We start from the raw sequence: 22,902 nt of genomic DNA, 5'->3' as shown, positions 1-22,902 counted from the left end.
CGGAGAGCTTGAATCTCTCATGGCTGAACCTCCATAACTGCCTTTTAAAAAAAATAAACTCACACTTCGAACGCATCCTAAATTTCTCCCTAAGGTGCCTTCGTCCTTCCACCTCAACGAACCTGTTCATCTACCAACATTCTTTCCTAAACTACATGTGAATACATTTGAAATGTCAGTGCACACCCTTGAAGTTCACAGGGCATTATCTTTTTATTTGCATAGGACTAAGTCGTTTAGAGAAGGGATTCTCAACATTTTTATTTCTGAGGCCCCCCCCTCAACATGCTATAAAAATGCCAGGGCCTGGTTGGGGGCTGGGAGGTGGGAGCACGAGTCTCTGGGCCGGGGGTGGGGGATGACCCTTGGGCATAGGCATAGTTTTACTTCTATTTTGAGGGGGCAAGGGCACAGCAGGGTCCAGGGAGGGAGCGCCAACTCAACCCTCTGACTCCCTCAGGAGGCCACCCAGGCTGTGTGGGGCACACAACCAAAAAATCTAACTCAGATGGGGGACTCAGTTCAAAAAGTTTGAAAACTGCTCAGAGTGCAGGGAGGGAGTAGCTAGGGGCTGTGTAAAGTGAGGGAAGTAGCTCAGGGTGCAGGCAGAGGGTAGCTAGTGGCTGTGTACAGGCGGGTGGGGGGCTCCCAGTGCAGCTCCCAGCTTCAGTGTGGGGAGAGGGGTGCCAGCTTCAGCCCTGTGCTGCTCCCAGCTTCAGCGCTGGGGCTCAGGGCATCGGGTTTCAGCACAGGGCTCCACAGTTCTTCTGAGAACCGCTAATTTAGGGCTTCCCCTAAACTTTTTATTTCAATAGCTGAATGATCTGGGGGCAAATCGATATCCACCCTAAATGGTATCACACTGCATCCGCTTATGCTACCAAGTAAAGCAAATACAACCTCCAACTTCAATCAAAACACACTCTACTAGATCCGTGTCAACATCTGTTGCATTTCTACCTAACATTTCATTCACAGATATCTGCAAGGCTGCCACCTGGGCTCCGGAGCACATGTTGCCAAACGTTCTGCTCTCGTACAAGGACCATTAAAAGATACTTGAGTGGGCTGAGCTGTGCTGTCAATGGCTTTCTTAACAGATCTGAAATCCCTACCATCCTAAGAGATACTGCTTTTAAGTCACCTGGATTGGAACACCCACAGGGACATCTCTCGAACAAGAAGCGGAGGTTATTCACCAGGTGCAGTAATCGACATTCTTCGAGATGTGTCCCTGTGGGTGCTCCACTATCCACCCTCCTCCCCTCTACTTCGGAGTTTGGAGCAGGCTCTCTTGTAGAGAAGGAACTGAGGAGTGCGGGTCACACACGTGCTATTGAGACACCAGCGGCGCATGAGGCCCATACAGGCACTGCTGTAAAACTCTCTGAGCAAAGGCACAGGGACGCACCTTAACCTGGAGTGGAGCACATACAGGGATGCTCATCTCGAAGAACGTCAGTTACTGCACAAAGTGAGTAATCTCCTTTTCTCTGCTTATATTTCTAAGGTGAAATCCTGCCTTACTGATGCCAACAGGAGTTTTGCCACTGACTTAATGGGGCCAAGATTTTACCTCTAAACTCTTTAGATCCTTTTGTTTTGTTTCTTTCGACAATTATTTACAGCTTCTCTCATTTCAGTATCATATCTGAAATTCCACTGAAGTGCTGTTCACGTCTACTTCCCGATTATTAACTAAAATATTAAACAGGACCAGACCTAACAAACAACTGTAGACCACCACTAGAACTCCCCTACTCGCCCCCTTCATTTGACAGATGGTTTATTGTTACCTTTACTTTATGGTCATTCAACCAGTTTTCTATCCACGTAGCAAATTTTCCTAATGCAAATCAACCAGAATTAACTTTTCAGCAAACATTTCATGACATCTTCTATCAAATGCTTCACAACAACATGTGTACTACGTTCCCTGTGTTGTTCTTTTACAGAACTATACTGTTACCCCATTTTTTAAATTCTATCACTAACAAACACAACAAATTACACTTGTCTAGCAAGATACAGTCTCTATAAATACATGCTATTTATTTCTCTGTATAGATGCAGAGACTAAACAGAGAAACAATTAAGAACTATCTTGCATAGGCTGATTTGCTCCTGTTGACAAACAGCAACCGTGGTCTAAGGAAACAAAGTGGTTTAAAAATAAAAAAAGAGTTTTCTCAAATAACTATGGTTAGCTGAACAAACTACTATTTAAACATTTATTATGAGGGTTTCCTTCAGAGATATTTGCTATATACTATATTTAGATAACTGAAGAAACAATTGTATAATTGATGGAAAATCTTGAGCTATACATATAACTCTTTATGACAGCACTACTCTAAACAATTTTGCAATACCAACTTTCATTCTCTACTGATGTATACATTAAGTTACAGGGGAAAAACAAGACAGAAAAATATTTACATCTTGAGAGATGTCCAGCTGCTAGAGAACATAGGAACAGAAGAAGGTCATTGTAAAAACCAGAAAGGCATGGATAGCTATCTATATTGCTCCAGCTAGTTACCATAAGCAGTCATGACACACATACAAACTAATAAAGGTTATAGGTCCCTGGCACTGCACTGGCACTGCACTCCACCTACACAAAAGAGAAACGTATCAGTATCTTTCTAGGTGAAATACAGGATCAAACCAACTCATTATCTACAGAGAATCTTTAAACCACACTTCACAACAAAAAGCATAATTTACTGTTGGTTTTGTAGAAGGTCATTTTTCCCTGACAAACAGAAATAGAAGCTTTGCTCTACAAAAAGGAAATTATGCTGGTAAGCACACTCTAACTGAAGCTGAACGGTAAGGCAGGAAGCTACTGGAGTAGAAGAGAGCCAAGACTACATTCATGATACAAGAGAAGATAAGAAAGACGCTATAGGCATGTTAAACTGTGTACAGTGCCACATACAACCAGGATTAGGCCTACATAGAAAAAAGAAGCCTCACTTAGAAGGGAAATTAGAAGGAAACAGGAGAGCTAAAATGGAAAAAAAATTAGTGTGTTCTCAGGTCAAACTAGCGACAGACTTATACAAGGCCAGAGAGCAGAAATGCTTTCACTTCATTTATAAATCAGGATGTGGTATCATAGCTAGTCACTAGTTACCTTTTCCTTGATCAAGAGGAGGCCACATACAGTTCAGTTGAGGAGATGAGAGACAAGAACACACAAAGCCATTGCAATGCTTGAGCAAACTGTGTGTTTACGGAAGCACAGGATTGGGAAGTCAAGACAAAGGTGGCCATGTTCCACTAATGCCAACATCCCTGCTGTCTCAAATGTGAGGCTCATATGCTTATTCCTTGAGAAGGCTCCATTCTCCAAAGGAAGGCAACCTATCTTTCCTAAGGCCCCTTTGTCCACGTTCCACAGGGAGACATTCCTACCTGGATCTCAAGCTGGCAGTCATTTCTCTAAGTGAGCAAGAATCACAAGGGTTAAAACAGCTACTAACCACTCCTTTACCCCGAGACATCATTGATATCCAAATAATTGCCCATATTCTTAAAAGGTAGATTCTGCTACCAACATTTATGTTACAAACATTATCTCTTGGGTAATAAGCTCTTAAGTGTTTTTAAAACTAAACTTAGCTTCTTTTTTATTTTTAATTTCCAAGAATGTTCATATATTTGTCCTGTTGTTACTTAGTTCAAATGTTAGAATTTTTGCCTTTAAATTATGTTTCTATATCTCGAATAGCAATCTGGAACTACTAGATCTACATAGTCAGTGACTTTAGATTGATGCCAGAATTAAAGTTTTATGTGTAACTGATGTTTCTGTATTTCCCATATGCCAATCTGAAACTGTTATCATATGACCAAACTGTACCCAAGTTAGTGATCTCTCTTTAAATATTCGTACCTGCATGCAGATAGCTGCATCTGCTTCGGATTGCATAGGCTTAAATAGTTGTTCTTATCCTCCTAGCTAAAACATTGTCACTTTCATTAGTTTAATAGTTCTTCTGTGAACCCCCAGAATTTGTGTAATACCTTAACATACCTACTATTTTGACTAGAAATAAAACTTACACAATAATATTAAGCACTCTTCAAGGCTGAAATGAAATATACATATGGACACGGAAAATAGGTTTACAGTAAGATGATTTAAAATTCCTGCAACATGATGCTGGAAACCTATCATGGAATATAATTAGCCAACTATGAGATATTTTTCTTAACAAGGGTAGTTCTCAAGTTTTTCAAAATGTACACTCAGTTTGTAGAGAGAGAAATCCAACCGTATCTGAAGTAAACACTGTTGGGTATTGCATATTCATTTCCCATAACTGGAAATCAACAGTAGTTTTAGATTTACCAAAGGAAAGAGAGCGAGAGGCAGATAGAGCAAGACAAATTCATGCTTCTGTTCAAAACATTTAGTTGACTTTTTCCATGGGAAGAGTAATTATGTTTCTCTGGATAAAAAAACCATGCATCATAATCTTCATGACTTCAAGACAAGAGATAGAGAAGAAAACACATTTCTCCATGTACCAAGTGAAGTATGATAAACAATAAAAAGACAGTGAGAAAAGGGAGGGCCGGGGGAGAGAGGAAGGGGCTGGTATACATGTCCGCTAGATCACTGTTTCTCAAATGCGGCCACCATGGCCGCATGTGCCCATCACGGGGTTTCCCTGTGGCCACAGCAGTTGCCTGGGCAGTGGTGGGGGGGGGAGCATCAGCCCCTCCCCTTCCTTCCTGTTGCTCCTGCAACGCTTAAGGAGCAAGGTGAGGCGGCAAGGAGGGGGTGAGAAGGTGAGTGGTGAGATGAGCGGCGGGCAAGGAGGGGGTGAGGATGCGAGTGGCAGGCGGATGGGGGGCGAGGAGGCGAGCAGCGGGCGGGCAGACGGTGGAGTGAGGAGGCGAGCAGGGGAGTGAGGAGGCGAACGGTGGGCGGGCAGATGGTGGGGAGAGGAGGCGAGCAGGGGGGCGAGAAGGCGAGCAGCGGGCAGGCAGACAGTGGGCCCTGGGCCAGCTGCAGCTATGCCTCCCTTCCCCTTCCCTCCCCAGTCCCAAGCCAACCAGATATGTTTTTCATTATTATTTGGACTTCTATTATGTCAAAGCATTTTTAAATTTACTTCAGAATTGTTATACAGATAACCACTTTTACCAAAAAAGCAAAACAATAATAAAAAAGGATAAGAATGTGCATAGCAACTTACTTGTGTTTCTATTCTGTTAGGTCCAGTAAAGAATAGAGATAACTGTGCATGATTTTTTTTGAGTCTGCAAAAACACCCCAAAACCTGACATAAATAAATTACAATGATTGGGATGTATATCTGTGCATATTACTTCATTAACTTTAGGAAAAAATAAATAATTTTAGGAAAAAGTGTCAGTGTGGTCACCAGCAAGCGTTGGTGGCTGCACTCTGAGGCCACCAAATATCTGTTGTGAGAACCCCTGAGCTAGATTGATATCATATGTGACAGGAGTAGCAGAACTAGCAATGCTGCTCACAACGGGCATCATAAAAAGCAACCGAACAGGGAACTAGAATAACATTCTTCTACAAAAGAAAGGTAGACTGTAATATAAGATCAGCCAGTATCCTCTCTGCAGTCTACAAAGTTTATTTATTTATTATCTATTGAAGTTGCAAAGCAATAAGTTCTACTTCAATTCCAGATACCAGTCAGAAGGGCCCATCTCCAGATAGTAAACAAACTAACTCAAATATTATAAAAAGCAGCAGAGTGTCCTGTGGCACCTTAAAGACTAACAGATGTATTGGAGCATAAGCTTTCGTGGGTGAATACCCACTTCTTCAGACGCATATAATGAAAATTTCCAGAGGCAGGTATCAATATGTAGGCAAGAATCAGTCTGGAGATAACGAGGTTAGTTCAATCAGGGAGAGTGAGGCTCTCTTCTAGCAGTTGAGGTGTGAACACCAAGGGAGGAGAAACTGCTTTTGTAGTTGGCTAGCCATTCACAGTCTTTGTTTAATCCTGTGCTGATGGTGTCAGATTTGCAAATGAACTGAAGCTCAGCAGTTTCTCTTTGAAGTCTGGTCCTGAAGTTTTTTTTGCTGTAAGATGGCTACCTTTACATCTGCTATTGTGTGGCCCAGGAGGTTGAAGTGTTCTCCTACAGGTTTTTGTATATTGCCATTCCTAATATCTGACTTGTGTCCATTCATCCTTTTATGTAGGGACTGTCCAGTCTGGCCGATGTACATAGCAGAGGGGCATTGCTGGCACATGATGGCGTATATTACATTGGTGGACGTGCAGGCGAATGAACCGGTGATGTTGTGGCTGATCTGGTTAGGTCCTGTGATGGTGTCGCTGGTGTAAATATGTGGGCAGAGTTGGCATCGAGGTTTGTTGTTGGTTCCTGAGTTAGAGTTACTATGGTGCGGTGTGTGGTTGCTGGTGAGAATATGCTTAAGTTTGGCGGGTTGTCTGTGGGCGAGGACTGGCCTGCCTCCCAAGGTCTGTGAAAGCGAGGAATCATTATCCAGGATGGGTTGTAGATCACTGATGATGCGTTGGAGAGGTTTTAGCTGAGGACTGTAGGTGATGGCCAGTGGAGTTCTGTTGGTTTCTTTCTTGGGCTTGTCTTGTAGCAGGAGGCCTCTGGGTACACGTCTGGCTCTGTTGATTTGTTTCCTTATTTCCTCGTGCAGATATCGTAGTAAGGAAACAAATCAAACAGATCCAGACTAACACGGCTACCCCTCTGATACTCAAATATTATAAACAGTGCTTAACTTGAGAGAAAGTAATTGACTTTATGGCAATACTATTTTATGATGTTCAAATGAATAAAATAAAATGCAGCATTCCCAGTGTGTTTGGGGGTAGGAGTTGTTGGCATTTTGTTTACATTTTACATTGATTTTTGGTCTCTTATGAATGAAAAATAAAAGGTTTATCCTGTTTATGGCTCTTTGGACTCATCATTCCCTTCCTTCCATATACCTTAGGTACATGGTATTGAACAGCTGTAATTCTTGAGGTGGATGTTTCACTGCCTATAGACAGGAGTTTCTGGTTTGCAGTTTTACCATCTGAGATTATTTTTTTTTAAATTATGATAAATAGGAGCCATATTTCTCTAGTTTCTGTAGTCTAGAATTCTGTATGTTAACTGTCCCATTACCAGGGTCTCCTGTAGCAATATTAGGATGTAACCTTTTTCCAGTCATTAACCTTATTACGAGTCACAGTAGTGGCAGGTTTTTCCTAGGGTTATCTTTCCCCAAAGTAGCTGCTTTGTCGTCATCTGTCAGGATCTTTGGCTTCCCTTTCTTCCTCCTCTTCTAAGTTCCACATTGGTTTACTCAGAAGCTAATGGATTCCATTTCTTTTGATCCCCTCCCATCAACACTATTTCACCTACATGAAATTAACCTAACATGGAACCGTTGGGGAAACCTAAGATCTCTTTCTGGAAGCCCCAGGTAATATACCTCATCAGGTGCCCTGGATTCATGACCACAACTTCCTCTGTCAGCTGAAACTCCACCAAGGAGGCATCGCAGTGTGTGGATTTATAACTGTAAACTCCTTTCAGTGGGAGAATTGCTGGGTTTTGTGTTTAATTTAAGCTATAATTTAGTCTGTCTGACCATTTGAGCCTTCTGTCTCTGCACCTCAATATCCAAAACATGAGCCCTTCCTTTCCCAGGAAGATAATTGATAAAACTCTAGGAGAATGGGCAAAATAGCCACAGAACACTCTTTTGTAAGTCCTTTCACAGATGAACACAGAATATATTTTCTTGACAGATAGGCTTTTATTATGATGAATGAGTCCTGATTTATATTACACTGATTATGCTAACCAAAGAACATATTTCAAGTTAACAATTCCCTTGAGACTGTGTCTGTACTGTTTTAACAACATAAGAATTGCAATACCAGACCAGTCCATTAGCTTCAAGTCACAAAATTATATACAGGTTAGAAACACACAAAGTTTATCAAAGCTATTCTGAATTGCCCCATCAGATTATATCCATCTGGATGATTTATTGCACGCTGGGATGCTGTTCCTGGAACTGAGATGAGACTCACAGATCTGTAATCCCCAGGATTACCCTTCTTTCTTTGTTAATGTGAGTATCATGTTGACCACCCTCTAGTTATTTACAAGATTAATGTGAAGGTTAGAAAGTGACCAGCTACTAATGAATATGACTAGAAACACCACAAACTGACACCAAAAATATTTCAGATACTTTGGTAGCTTCATAATTTACCATTTTACTGTTGCTTTATCAGTTTTTGCTAATGAAATAAGTGAGTTTCAAACAACATGCAGCCCTCAATTCATCCTTCACATTGTATAGGTGATCTACATCCGAAGCTTTTAATTACGTGTATTAGCATTAGTAAACTCTCATTTAGCAAATGTACATAGTATAAAATATCCATTGCTTAAGATTTGATGAAAATGCAGTGTTGTATCTTATGAGGCTTGCCCAATTAGCAGGATGTTTTAAAAGCCCAAAATGTTAATTTAGTTTTATTACGCCAATATATTAGCCACTGCCCGTTAAATAACATCTTTAAGTACTACATAAAATACAGGCTCCGAGTTCACTTCTTCTCTGCAACCAGGCTCTCCAGGGTTGCAGTGGAGGTGTGAGTTTGCAGCTACCTGACCCTGTGACCCAGAAGATATTAGAGCAGCTGGAGCCTGTGCCCTAAGGGACCCTTGGCAATGGAGGGCAGGCAAAGTACAATTCTGCTCTGACATTCCCCCCCACACCCCCTCCCCCAACAGAATGGCCATACTAGAGGTGGGAGGAAAAGGGGTGTAGGGAGACTGGGATAAGAGCCACCTCTGCTAGCCTTACACCAATGGTCATTTTCCTTACACAAGAGGCACTTTCCACTAGCCAGCTCCAGCTGGTATCCATCCACTTTGTGCTGCCTAGGTGACATAAAATGGACTGGAGAATCTGGCTCTCCAGGTGCAGCTACATCTTTAGTGGAGATCCAGCGTTTCTGTTTTAAGAACACATGCCACTACTCCACACCAAGGAAGGTAGCAAACACAACTTTATCATTTTAAATGTTATTACTTTATCATAACGTATTTTTTAAAAGGGGAAAGCTATTCCGATGATAAAGTTGCATACAAAGAAAAGGTAGCACCGCTCCACTAATATGTATCTCAACTGTTTCACAAAAATGATTAAAGCAGTAAGAATGCTATATACTTTTCATGAGTTACAACTGCTCTGTGGGTTTTTTATTAATAATTTATAACCCCTTACAGAAGATGATATATAGCATGACTTGTTTCTGATAATATAGATGTAAACCTAAGGCTCCAGAGTCCAATAAAGTAAGTCTTTTCCCCTCCTCTGATAGACATGGCTGAAATACCAGTCCTGAGAGGTGTACTATTAGCATTATTTGCTATTTATACAGCACAATAGTAGTACATGATGACACTTCAAGGGGGAAAAAAGGAAGCAAAGAACAGGGGCTGCATGAAAACTTCGAACTTCTTGCTGTGAGACTTCCACAAAATTTATCACTAGAAACATCGAGTGTGTGTTGTGGGGTCCCTTGGTTTTCATGTCAACTTGGGAGATGTGCTATTTGTTTTTTAGTGGCTATGAGATCATGACTTAAAAAAAAAAATAGAACAGGAGGATAGAGGGGATTTTTTTTTTTTTTTAGGATTGATAGGCAAGGGGAAGAGAGAGAATTTAAGTCTCTACACAGGTGCTTTCTTTATCATGGTGAAGAAGCATGAAAGAGAAAGAGGTGATGGGGAAGCAGCAGCTGTGGATGCACTGGCTGTTGTTGAGGAGTGTGGGGGGGGGGGAACTGGTTAAGTCAGCTGAGTATAATTTCCATGTAAACAAGGCCTGAGGAGCTCTGGATTTTGTGGTTGGAGTCCCAAAAGTCTTCACAGGAGTGCCCTGTGCCCAGCTGCCCACGTCCATGTTGCAAGTGCCAGAGGGTAATAAAACAGATGTTCAACAGCCAGGCAAACCTGGTGTAGTAATTTGCACTGTAACTAACTAGTAAATGTGCTGTCAGCTGAAGACCGAAGTTACTCTTCCTCTCTCTAGCCTCTGACTTGATAACTAACAGCTGCAATAATGAGCAAAGAACACAAAAGGGCAGCGTACACCATAACAGGCGTAGCAGTATATACAGTAAGGGCCTTGGGGTGCACCGTGGACAGTGACTTGAGTGAAGATGCCTCATCCTCCCTGTCCTTGCTACAGGCCACGCTATCCCACACAATCACCTTGTGGCAGCAGGTACTTTTTCATTTTATATAGGTGAGTTACTTCTCTAGTCCCTGTCAGAAGGTGAGTTTACACATCAGAGACAAGTGTGCCTGCTGTACTAAACACTCACTCAGTATAAACACTGGAAGGAGAGCCGCTTACATAGGGTACCGTTACTTATGATAGCACAGGCCACAGGTCCTTCCTGAGCTGCAGTAGGGACTCTGTTGGCAGACGAGAAATTTTGAAGATCACATTGCCCCATCTGTGCAGCTCAAGGCTCTGTGTGTTCCTCAAGATCTCGGGCAGGCATAGTCAATAGGTGGACCGCGGACCAAATTCAGACCACCAGATGCTTTTGAACAGATCCCGAAATCTTTTTCATTTATTCATTATCATCATCATTATTTTTTATTATCTTCTCTGGGGTCTGGACCTTGACTACACCTTGACCAAGAAATTTGGACCTTGACAAAAAGTAATTGATTACCTCCACTCTGTGTTAAGATATACAAGTCTACCAAATGTCCCAAAGGAGCTTTATATCATGTGCACTGCTAACGATAAGTTCGTTGCTGCTGTTAACTCATTTATCTTCCTCTCAACCATGCTGCTGCAGCCAGCCACCACCACCGCAAAAGGGGCATGTGGCTGAGTCCATGCCTGAAACATTGAGCAATCAGTATTTGATTGCACTAATTTTCTGAATCTAGGTAGTGGTCATGGTGTTTTAGAACTGTGGATCCAAGAACATGGAGAGCACAGAACAGAGCCATTGTAAATTTTAGACAACGATGTTAGCCTGTTAAAAGGTAAGTTTTTAGAGTCTAAGAAGTGTTATACTTTTGTTTTGTAAGTAAACATTCTGTTTCCAATAGTCTTACTTGCTACTTATTTGAATCTTTGAATCTCTGTTGTTTGTTAATAAACTTATTCTCATTTATGTTATAAATACATCTCAGTGCTGTGTTGTTTTCCCCAGTTGAATCAAACAAGCGAATGTATACATTGTGCCCTTGGGGACAGCAAGCCTAGTTATTTCTGTGAGTGTCCAGTGACAAGGGCTCAACACTGCAGGGGATGCTTTCTGATTAGACATGCTTTGTCTGGCAGAAAGCCTGTTTGTCAACTCTGCCTGGTTACATAGTTTCAAATATATTTTTAGTAGGTGCACATAACTCCTTTCATGCCATTCGTACAAACATTTCGCAATGCCTATGACCAGTTTGTTACTGGCTTTCATTTGATACTTTACATGGCAAAGTTTGTGGATAAATACCATGAAAGTGGTTTGTTAGGTGCAGTGAGTTTGTCAGGCCTGATAGGAGTTGCTGTTCCAGAACAGTGAACCCTTCGCCAGCTGGCATTGAGGGGTTTTGAGGGTCACACAAAGTCAGAGAAAAGGTTGTTGCAGTAATCCAGACATGAGATGATGAGGCCTGGATGAGAATTTTAGCTGCGTGGCTGGGTATGAAAGGCTGCATGTTAGAGACGTTATGCAGAAGGAATATATGGGATTTAGATGTAGCCTGGATGTGAGGACCTAGGATGTTCCAAGTTGAAGATGATGCCTGAGTGACAGGATGGATGGTGGTCCTGACCATGGTGATTGAGAAAGGAGATAGCAGAAGGATGTGGCGGGGTGGGGGTGGAAGAGAAGGAGCTTTGTTTTGACCATGCATAGTTGAGCTGATGGCTAGACATCCACAAGGAGATCTCAAAGAGACAGGACGAGATTTTAGTTTGGACAGGAGGAGGCTGGTCTGGAGCAGAGAGAGAGATCTGAGAGTCAGCAGCAGAGAGAGGGTAGTTGAATGTATAGTTGCTGATGAGGGTTAGTAGGGATAAAGTATAGAGGGAGAAGAGGGACAGAGCTCTGTGGAACCCCCACACTATTGAAAATAATGGTTCTCTTATGAGACGTTGGCGACCCCCACTATTCAGATCTTGTGATGAAAATTGTCTATTTAGTTTTACGCTTTTACCAGTTCCTAAGTTTTATGCTTTTACCAGTTCCTAATTCATGATTGACTAGACCTGCCCCTTAAATGAGAAAAACTCTCTGTGAAAAATCACTTCCTGTTTTTTTGTAGAAATTTTGTCTTGCTGGAAATTTTTCTGACAAGCTGTACCACACGATGACTTGATTTACCAAATAGCCCCTTGTGAGAGAGAGTATCACAGCAGCATTGATGTGTGCCCTTGTTCTGGCTTTCGGGAGCTCCCTGTACAGTCCCCTCACTCCTTTTCCTTCTACTGAGATCAAAAGGGATCTCCACACACAGCTGGGACTCGTGATAGGCGCATTAGCACATGGCCCATGACCCGGTGCCACTCCTGTTGTGAAGTGGTATCCCCATGAAGTTTCAAGGTGACCAAAATTGAGATTGTCAGTTTTGTGCCTCTACTGCTGGTGGTCATTTTTCAGCCACGCACTATCATTATGGGAAAGCATTTGTTCTGCGGTATGGAATTGTATCTAAAGAGAAAGCTGCTTTTTTGATCTTTAGAATAGAAAGAAAAGAGCTTCTGCAGTACCACACTCATAGAATATCAGGGTTGGAAGGGACCTCAGGAGGTCATCTAGTCCAACCCCCTGCTCAAAGCAGAGCCAATCCCCAGACAGATTTTTGCCCCAGATCCCTAAATGGCCCCCCCTCAAGGATTGAACTCTCAACACTGGGTTTAGTAGGCCAATGCTCAAACCACTGAGCTATCCCTCCTATGTAGAGATCTGTTTTTATCACCCTCTTGCTACTTTTGAAACTTGCAATAATTGCCTTATAGAAACTTCTCCTTCCTATTTAGCACATCTCAAAGGACATCAAACTTGATCTTTGTAAAACCAAACAACCTTTTTTTGCTAACTTGAAGCAACATCCACTAATGGCTATCTCTCAACATTCTTCGGAGATCAAGTTTGGTAGGTTTTATCATCTGCTGCTCAAACAACCACATTGTTTTTAAAAAAAATTCAGTTCCTGTGAATGTGAGGCTTTACACGTAATAAGCCAGAAATGTAAATGCAGTGTCATTTTAGGACCAATGCTCTGAGAGTCTGAAGCCGGAACTTGTGCTTTTTATTTTTGGATATCTTATTGTTAGAACAAATAAGAAAAATGTGGGTCTGTCAGCCAAAGCACAAGTAAGTAATACTTTGATATAAAACTACAAATGCAATCAATGCTGGATTCTAGCTTACTTTCTAAAGAGAATGCTATTGTTACTGCAGTTGTCTTCTGTAATTGCTGCAATGCCAAAAGAGAGGATGCAGTTTTAAATATCTGTTACTAATGTAATTCAGCTTAGTAAAAAGGCACTCACGCTGCTTGACATGCAGGTAGATTCAAAGTCTGTTGCATACCAGCACCATCTGCAGCTACGCTAAAGCAAGGTAAGAGGAGTGCTGTGGTCAAGTTTTGGGGGGAATGATTTGAGCACAGGGAAACACAGAAAGTAGGACTTGATTGTTTTATTAGAGATGTTTAGGGGTCATGGGTCAGAAAGAAGAGATGTTTTTTAAATGGAGTTTTAAAACACTCCTGGGGTCAATTAGGCACCAGAAGTAGAGTGAGAAGGAGGATCCAGATGGCACTGGAGATCTAGTGCTGACTCTGGCTGGACAAGAAAGGGGAGGGACAAAAATTCTGGTGAGTGAGGAGCACATGGAATAGGAGAGAACAGAAAAGATGTGAGATTCAGGGAATCACAGGTCCATGAAACATGTGAAGCTAGTATAAGGTTATATTGTAGCAGGTTCGGTAACGGGCAGGATGATGATTTGCAGTTATAAAATCTGCAAGTAAATGAAAGGCATCAGAATTAATTTAATCAGAGTGCATTGTACTTGGTCCTTAACCCTTGTGACACTAGGATTTTCTGCCTACTGAATGCCTTTAGCTATGCATGGAGGTTTTTGTGCAATTGTATAGAGCACAGGCATTTCTCATGATACTGTGCTACATTATGCACTTGTTTCACCCCTGCTGGCACAGGGGGTGTGAATTGCTCTCCCAAAGAGGAGTCAGTTTCAGGAGAGGGGGTTCTACCAAGGGGCAGCACCTTTACTTTGTGACTGGGCCTCTCGCAAGAGTTTTTTGCCTGTGGACATACTGAATCGGCACATCTTCCAATGTCCTGGCTATGTCCTTCCCCTGACCCAGCTCTGCCCTTCTTGGTGCTGTACTGTTCAGCTGTGAGCACCCCATGCATGGACTAGTGCTTGAGGGTAACACTAGCACAATTGGCTCTTCCTGGATGATTTCCTGTCTATGCCTGAGTGACATGGAAGTTGTAACCAAGGGCTGAGTAAAGTTGTGTATATCTCAATGAAGGATTAATCCCTAGCTCTTGGATATATGATATTTGTTGGACAGTACCGTTACACAATGCATCAAATGGATGTTTTAGCTGAGAATGTGCAGTCAGTCACTTCTTACAACCTACTGGAGGTGTATCAGCAAAAGATTTGGAGGCAGATTTTTAAGACCTCAGCTTCCATTCAGGCACCTAAATAGGGACCCGCTTTTCAAAATAGCTCGACATGTTAGAGGCGGAACACTCTAGAAAAGGTGCCTAATGGTGTGCATACAGAGAGCTGCCCTATATCGTACTTCTCTAGCTCCAAGCTTGCTACAAAATGTCCAGTTCAGCAGCTGCAAGTGTTGTCTGCTCACACACAACTTTTAAAAACCCACACATGAAGAGTCTTAATATCTGTCAGCACCACAAATCTGTTTATAGGTTTCAACCAAACATCTTGTCTTATGTTTTCAGTGTTTAGTGCCCACCCCTAGATAAGTGCACAAAACATGTATCCGTCACTGTGTATCCACTTTCAGTGCACAATAGAAATCAAAAGGCAGAGTCAAGCAACCACAATAAAAGTACCTTGCTATGTTGATATCTTGGTCTGCTGATCAGAAACAGGGAGTGTTTTCCTCTGCTTATGCTTTGATGTATTGCCTGTATTTAGGGAACAGGGCACATGCTGTATGTTGTACTAAAATGAGGCCAGGAATAGAGAAGCCACAATAAGGTCCATCTCTTGATGTTAAAAGCCGGCTGTGTGTTAGGTTATTTTATTTTTTAGAAGATCAATATAAGGAGTGAGAATCATGATCTCTGTCTGTCCTGGCAGACATTCACAGTGACCTATTCCCTGCGAATGGACATGCTGTTCAGTCCCACTGATTCCACTGAGGTTGCACAGGGTGTAAATCAGCACAGAATTTGGCCACTGGCATTTTAAGCTCAAAACACCAATCTTGCAAGTGATCTCTTCTGGCTAGGCATGTGATGCTGCTAACTGAGACCAGAGGGGAGAATATTCCTTAAAAGCTTGTTAAGAACCATTTTCTCCACTTGGCATCCTTGTTTTTCTTTACTCATGGCGGACATGTCCTCTCCCATCTTTTCTCCAGTCATGTGCTTAGAAGGTTCTGAATCCAGCTTTACTGCTAAGATCACACTGCTTGGGGAGCCCTCGAAGAGATACAATGGGGAATTGTGAAGGGGGACCACACCTTCATGCCAGGGAACCCAACTCTACAGAGGTGCCCAGCATGCTCACAAGCAGGAAGTTTTTGTGTACAGATCCACCAGCCCAATCCCTGATGGAACAACAGAGGGTGGTTATTGGTTAATCAATAGCAGCTCTAGAATGGTTCCACTTGCCAGCCCTGTAGCATTTGGGGTAGGATTCCTTTCCTGCTAGCACCCATAGGACCTCCTTCACCAAGCTTCTGTACTTTGGCTTTGAATAGGGACCAATAGTTGCCATTAGGGGATGCTATCTCTAACAGGTATTTGTTATACTGTTTAGTGTATTTTAGTTTGTAAAAATCTCCCAGTGGTATTAAATCTGCTAAAGCAAACTTTTAAACCGGTATACTACTTATCAGCATTCCTCATTGGATGGGAATGCTTTTTCTGTATGTCTCCTTCCAACCAGTTCGGTGTTTGCCACCCCTTTGAAACCCGTATCTCTGCTGCCAGTCCAGAGGCTAGCTTCCTTTTCATTCACTTTACCCCACCCCAGCTTTCAGGACACACTTCGCAAACACCATCCTTCTAGTCAAAAGGATTGGATGAAAATCCTTCAGAGCAGTCAGTGCCTATTAGGAGTACGTTTTCAGCCATCTTCTGACTGGTGTTTTTTTTGTACACCCACTTTTGCAAACATAACTGATGGTTCTCATAAAAAAAAAGTTACACATCCGCATTTTAACGTGCAGGTTTAGGAGCCCAACTGACCAATCTGTGTGCATAGGTGGTGGCTTATGCATGCAAAACAGGTGCAAAACCCCAGTTTTGTGGTGGCACAAACAACGGGATCTGCAAATATGGGCATACAAAATCAGAAGCTAATATTCCTGGTAGTGTGCTATGGGGCGAGAGACTCCTCCTTGGTGCTCAGCATGTCAGCCCAACAGTGTTCCCAGACCCCAGTTGCCAGGTGAATGAGAGACTGGGCTTGGGAATTTAATATGGATCAGTGACAGAACTGCCACTGGGTTACTGGTCTAGATCCTCAGCTGGTGCTACTATGATTTACAATACCTGTAATTTTTGGCCCTTTATATTCCGTTTATCTTAATTTAATAGAAATACATTATGGGCTTCAAGAATCTCAAACCTGAAACAGCTTCTACAAAAATGTTGGTTTTATCTTAAGCGTAGCCAGCTCAGTGAGGAAACTGTCTGACATGGGTATGATTCTGAGGATGAACAACGTTCTTGAGAAATTGCTCTGTTCTGTGAAAAATAGTCTTCCTGATAAAGTTCTGAAGTCTTCAGCAAAGATTAAAGTGAGTATTTTTGCAAAAGTTGTTGCAGGTTTTAGGCTTCTTTAGGAGTCTAGTTTATCCTGTATTCAACTGAAGTTAAATAAATATTACAGGAAACCTTAAATACCAATTGTACTATGTGACTCATATGTGAAAAGTTATGGACAGCAGTGTCCTGTGCTCGCTGTGGGCTGGTCATGCAAACTTTTGTGCTTATGAGTAACTTTACTCATGTGAATATGATAGTTCCAGGGAAGTCATTGACACTACTTTTGTAAGTAATTTTACTCATGTGCATGGCCTATAGGAGTGAATCAGTGACTGCAAAGTTGGACGTAATGAAGCTGAGCTTCAGTTATGTGGTGTTTGTCGTTGACTCGTGTTACTAACCATGTATGTGGTAATCAGGCTTGGACAGTAGAATTCACTGACTTTTTTTTGCACATTATTTTTTAAAATTTGAATTGAATTGGTCTTTGCAAATAGAACCGGTGCTCACGCAAATTAACTTCAAAGTCTGAACGAGAATTGTTCGTCTTTTGGCATTGCCTGCGTATTTCGCAGCTTATTCACACCATAATATTCTTCTAGCTACTCTGTGACTAGGTGTAAAGCACATAACAAGATACAACCAGACCTTGGAAATGGCAATGTGTTGTTAGAAAAGTTTGTATGCTGTTACTACAAAATAACTTCGCTTTCTACATTTTACTGACTTCCAAATACTAGGGATAGTTATGGCCAATCCATTCTGGGCTTGCTTGTGATTAGGGTGATGCTCCTGCACAGAGGAGTAAGGAGACGTCTGCTCCTCTTCTGGAGCAGTGGGGTAAGGCAAGGCTTGGAGTAGGAGGAGCTTTGGCCAGGGAATTGTACTTCATGGATGTGTCTCAAAGGGGCTATTCTTTATTGGGACAGCTTCCCAGGTGGTGCAGTTTACACCACCTCTTTCTCAGTTCTGTGCCTAGAAGCACAGTGTAGCACTCAGAGCAGCCCATAAGTATCTTACTTTGAGAAGAATTCAGCAGATAATAATCTATAAATTAATAACTGTTTTATCAGGGCATTTTATAGTGTTGGAAAAATAAGTAAGAAAGTAAAATAATTTTAAAAAGTTGTATTATACTACATGTGAGAAGTAACTTTTAGGGTCACATTCACAAATGCATAGGGAATGGCTTGAATTAAAAATAAGAACCTCATCACTTGTGTGGTTTCACATAAGCATATTTTTCTTGTTACATGGCCAAGAGTCTGCATTTGCTGTTTAAAGCTCTTGTGGATTTCAGGGATGAACATTGTTGTAATTGCTTATCAATTCTTTTCTGTGCCTGCTTGCTCTTTTGATACAATGTTAATAAGTGTTTATATGTTAAATGCAGGGAGTTGGTGAGTAATATTGTCAACAATAACACGTATATAGTGTGCGAGGCACAAGATGTCAAGTTTTGTTCTAAGGCTGTGACTTTTTTTGTTTGTTCCTTTGAGATAGGCAGTGGCTTTTAAAAGGAAGTGGTTTAAAACTTACCTAAGTGTTTGGTGCGCAGACATATCAGAAAACAAATCATTAGACGCTTTTGGCCAAATTCAGAGGGAATGAACAAAACTGGTAATCATCAAGTGATCCATCTGTTGTCACCCATTCCCAGCTTCTGGCAAACAGAGGCTAGGGACGTTTCAGAGCATGGTTTTGCATCCCTGTCCATCCTGGCTAACATCCTTCATGAACCCTTTTTTGAACCCCGTTATAGTCTTTGCCTTCACAACAACATCTGGCAAAGAGTTCCATTGGTTGACGGTGTGTTGTGTGAAGAAATACTTCCTTTTGCTTGTTTTAAATCTGCTGCCTATTAATTTAATTGTGTGACCCCCCCAGTTCTTGTGTTATGAGGAGGAGTAAATAACTTATTTACCTTATTTACTTTACTTACTTAATTTGCTTTCTCTACACCAGTCATAATTTTATAGACCTCTATCATATCCCTTCTTAGTCATCTCTTTTCCAAGATGAAAAGTCCCAGTCTTATTAATCTCTCCTCATATGGAAGCCATTCCATACCACTAATCATTTTTGTTGGCCTTTTCTGAACCTTTTCCAATTCCAATACATCTTTTTTTGAGATGGGGCGACCACATGCGCATGCAGCATTCAAGATGTGGGCAATACAATATTTTCTATCTTATTTTCTGTCCCCTTCCTACTGATTCCCAACATTCTTGGCTACCGCTGCACATTGAGTGGATGTTTTCAGAGAACTATCCACAATGACGCCAAGATCTCTTTCTTGAGTTGAAAGAGCTAATTTAGATCCTATCATTTTATATGTATAGTTGGGATTATGTTTTCCAATGTGTATTACTTTGCATTTATTAACACTGAATTTCATTGCCATTTTGTTGCCCAGTCACTCAGTTATGAGAGATCCTTTTTATCTTCAAATGATTAAAATTCAGTGCTTAAAAAATCCTGAGTTTAAGCCTGAAGCAATTTTGAGTAGCTGAGCTCAAATAAATCCCCTGAAAAGTAGATTTGATAGCAGATGCACTAATGAACTTTTAAACAGCAGTAACAGGAAGTAGTGTTGAAGAATTCAGAGATTATGCATTAGGGTGACAGAAGTGGATAGACTTGTGCTAATTTGTATTTATTTGATGGCTTTGAATTGATTTTTGTCAACAAACAGTTATAACTTTGGAATATTCCACATCAATTTGAAAAAATCCTTAATGCTCCTGTGTAACCGTCTACCTTTTGAGAATAGTCCTGTGAAACATTTGCAATACTGTATACCTTTAACCCACTCAATCTAGATCCAAAGGTTAGTGTTCTGAGGTCGGTAACACATGTAAATCCAGTGTAACTGCACTGACTTCAGAGTCTGATCTCAGTGTAAAGCTAGCCCTGAGTAGGTTGCATTTGTGAAGCTCAGCTCATGTTCCTGAATAATTCACAAAAAAGGCTGAAGATTACTTTAATGTTTAGACAGATCCTCCTTCTCAAGTGTTTGAGATCATCTTATCATTTTAAAGGGGAAGAGACAATTTAAACTAGTCCATTTTAAAACAAAATTAAAGATAGTTTCAGGGGCTACCTCTGCTCCAGAGTCCCCTGCCAATTTTTGTGCATTTACATTCACATTACAGTATTTCTTTCAAAGAAAAAACTCTCCCATTACCATGTTAACACCCACACAGACTGACAATAGAGAAGAAATACCCACAAATACTGTTAAATTCCCAAACCAAACTGAAAAAAGAGACTCTCTTTCTCTCTAATCTGTCATTTATACTAGTTAGAGATGTTACTTGTAACAATGGGCTTGATTCAGGAAAGCATCCCTTGTTCAGGAAGGACACTTAAACACATTTCATGGTTTAAATTCTGATCCCTTTGAAGTCAATGGCAAAACTCCTATTGACTTCAGTGGGGCCAGGATTTCACCCAGTGGAACTTAATGCTTAATTGCCTTTCCTGAACAGCGATGCTTTCCTGAATCAGGGTCAATAGTAGGCTGAAAAATTTCAGAAAGTATTACTTAAGTTGACAATGACCATGTAATACTAAAGACCAAATTAAGACCTGTTGTGAATAGGTACAACTCGATTAACTTCAGTGCATATGCATCAGGTCTGAACTTGGCCCAATGTGTTTATCTGCAGCAGTTTTAATCAGAATCAATATTGGACTAGAACATTGTACACTGATTGTCCACAAGCACATTCTGATTGGCTGGTTGGGCCATTTTTGATGACATCACAACCACATACAGTATCAACTTTCTTTGGTACCTGTTGAGACTGTATCAGTGAAAGCCAAAACAAAAAGCAAACAAACCTACCCGCCAATATATTAAATTGGATGGGTTGTTTTATTTCTCTAGACCCCTTTGGAAATGAGTCAATAATAAATTTTTAAAAAGAAACAAAACATCTTAGTCATTCCCTTCTCTGGACTTCTCAATACATCATGTCTCATCTGTCTTTCAGACTGTCAGCCCTCTGGGGAAGACCGTGTTTGTACGTTGTCTTGAATTTATAGGTATTTAACACATAATAAACAGCAATATTATGTCATTTAAATTGTTAATCGAATTCTTGCAAAGGATTGAGGCATGTTTATCATCTGTCTGGTCTATCACAGGCATTTGTGATTCATCCATTCTTGAATCTAGGTGCTGATTTACCAAGTAGAATGCAGTGCCTGTGCACCTGTATCTCTACTTAGAGGAAGCCTATCAAAAAGGATTTTATATATACATACTCCCATAATCATTCACTGTTAGATCTATTTAGCTTTTTAGTGAAGAAATTACTAGTTGCTTGGAGAAATGAATACCGAGGTTCATGACCTCTTTCAACCATCCAATTTAAAGTGATTGTCAAGATGGATGTTTCTGAAATGATAACTTCTAAGTTAATGACTTTTCTTTCCTTCAAATAACTGATACAAGCTAAGCTACCAGAGCCAGGACAAGCTGCTTTTCAAGAGAAAAAAGGAGGAAATAAACATTGACCCATTTCTTTTTCCAGGTTGCCCTTGTGCTCCTTTTCAAATCAAATGTCATATTGACTCAAATCCGACATTGGAAGCATGTGGCGAGTTGCAGCACATCGGCCCTGTACAATGTATCCATCAAACTGGAAGGAAGCCCAAAACCAAATCTCCATTGGCCAAAACACATCTTCTGCAGAAACCCCAAGGCAAGTGGTTTTGTTCCTCCAGTATTCATGCAATTTTCTATTGTGCTGCAGGTATAATGTTTTAAAAAAGATTGTTTTAATTTGAAAATTAGAGCTGTTGTCTCATTGGATACAGAGAAAGTACAATTAGCATGACTTTGTTTTCATTTTTCCAGTGTTAAAAATTCAATTGAAAAAGCTTTGGGGAAAAAAATGGACTCACAAATGACATAGCTTAATTAACTTTTCAAAAATGTGACCTTCTACATTTTCAGTGTGTATATCACATGTAATAGTAAAGATTAGGATTTACTTAAAAATATTGTTTAAATTCTTTATTCATTTTTATTGAACAGCTTAGCACTCAAATCTAGAACTCCTTTGTGCTGTATTGAAAACAGCTGCACTACACCTAGCAGAAAGAAATGCCTGAAAAATTACAAATATATTTTTAAAAAAGGAAACATTAACCAAACCAAGCATGCCATTATTAGATGTAATAACTGTGCAACCCCATCAATTCAAGAATAATCACAGTGCAACAAGCGCCTCCACCTTACTTCCAGACACAGGATGATACAAGACACAATGAGCCAGCTCCTCAGCTGGTGTAAATGTATGTAATTCTGTCGAAGCCAGTGTAGCTATGCTGATTGACACCAGCTGAGGAGTGGGCCCCACAAGTGCAGAGTTTGAGCATTTAAAATCCCCAGGTTGCTTTTTTTTCCTATATGCATCGAAGTGCTAACTGCTTGAGAAGACTAAGGCCCAGTCCCTTGTATGGGGAGAAATTATTTCCACATGTTGCAGTCTGTACAGTGAAGTGTTAGTCTCTTTGTAGTATCAATTATTGTTTTTCTTAGTAGTGCTTTAGAAATTGCTTAGAATACTGTGCGTACTAGAGGTTTGTCTTCTCAGCTAAGATACATGCTTCATTTATCTGAAAGTAATTTGAAAGCCTTTTTTTGACAAGTGCAGGTGAGAATATCCCAAATGTCTTGATTTAAACAAAGTTCATAAAAAACAGTCGCATAAGTAGGTAGGTATCATCATTATGTGACAACAGGAAACAACCATTTTGGTCACTATCAAAAATATTTAAATATACTGTGCAAAATGAGACTCCTATGTAATCATCCTGAATGCCTGTAGAAAAAGCAACTTTCTGCC

General features: G+C 40.9%; 1 protein-coding gene across 2 annotated transcripts in view; it reads left to right on the top strand.

The window, feature by feature from the left end:
- The window catches only part of FGD3 (FYVE, RhoGEF and PH domain containing 3), a 183,433-nt gene that overhangs the window by 77,739 nt on the left and 82,792 nt on the right, over positions 1 to 22,902 (top strand). Inside the window, exons 1-2 of one of the 2 annotated variants that reach the window (XM_039481892.1) lie at positions 21,048 to 21,069; positions 21,583 to 21,753. Coding sequence is in view for 1 of the 2 variants with exons in the window: in XM_039481891.1 (XP_039337825.1) it covers positions 21,583 to 21,753 (171 nt within the window). In the remaining variant the exon portion in view is untranslated. Of the gene's footprint in view, positions 1 to 21,047; positions 21,070 to 21,582; positions 21,754 to 22,902 lie in introns of those variants that run through there. The other variant, XM_039481891.1, reaches the window with a different exon arrangement.

The sequence above is a fragment of the Mauremys reevesii genome, linkage group 7 (genome assembly GCF_016161935.1).
Source record: "Mauremys reevesii isolate NIE-2019 linkage group 7, ASM1616193v1, whole genome shotgun sequence".
NCBI classification, from domain to species: Eukaryota; Metazoa; Chordata; order Testudines; family Geoemydidae; genus Mauremys; species Mauremys reevesii.
This window is presented reverse-complemented; position numbering and strand designations above follow the sequence as displayed.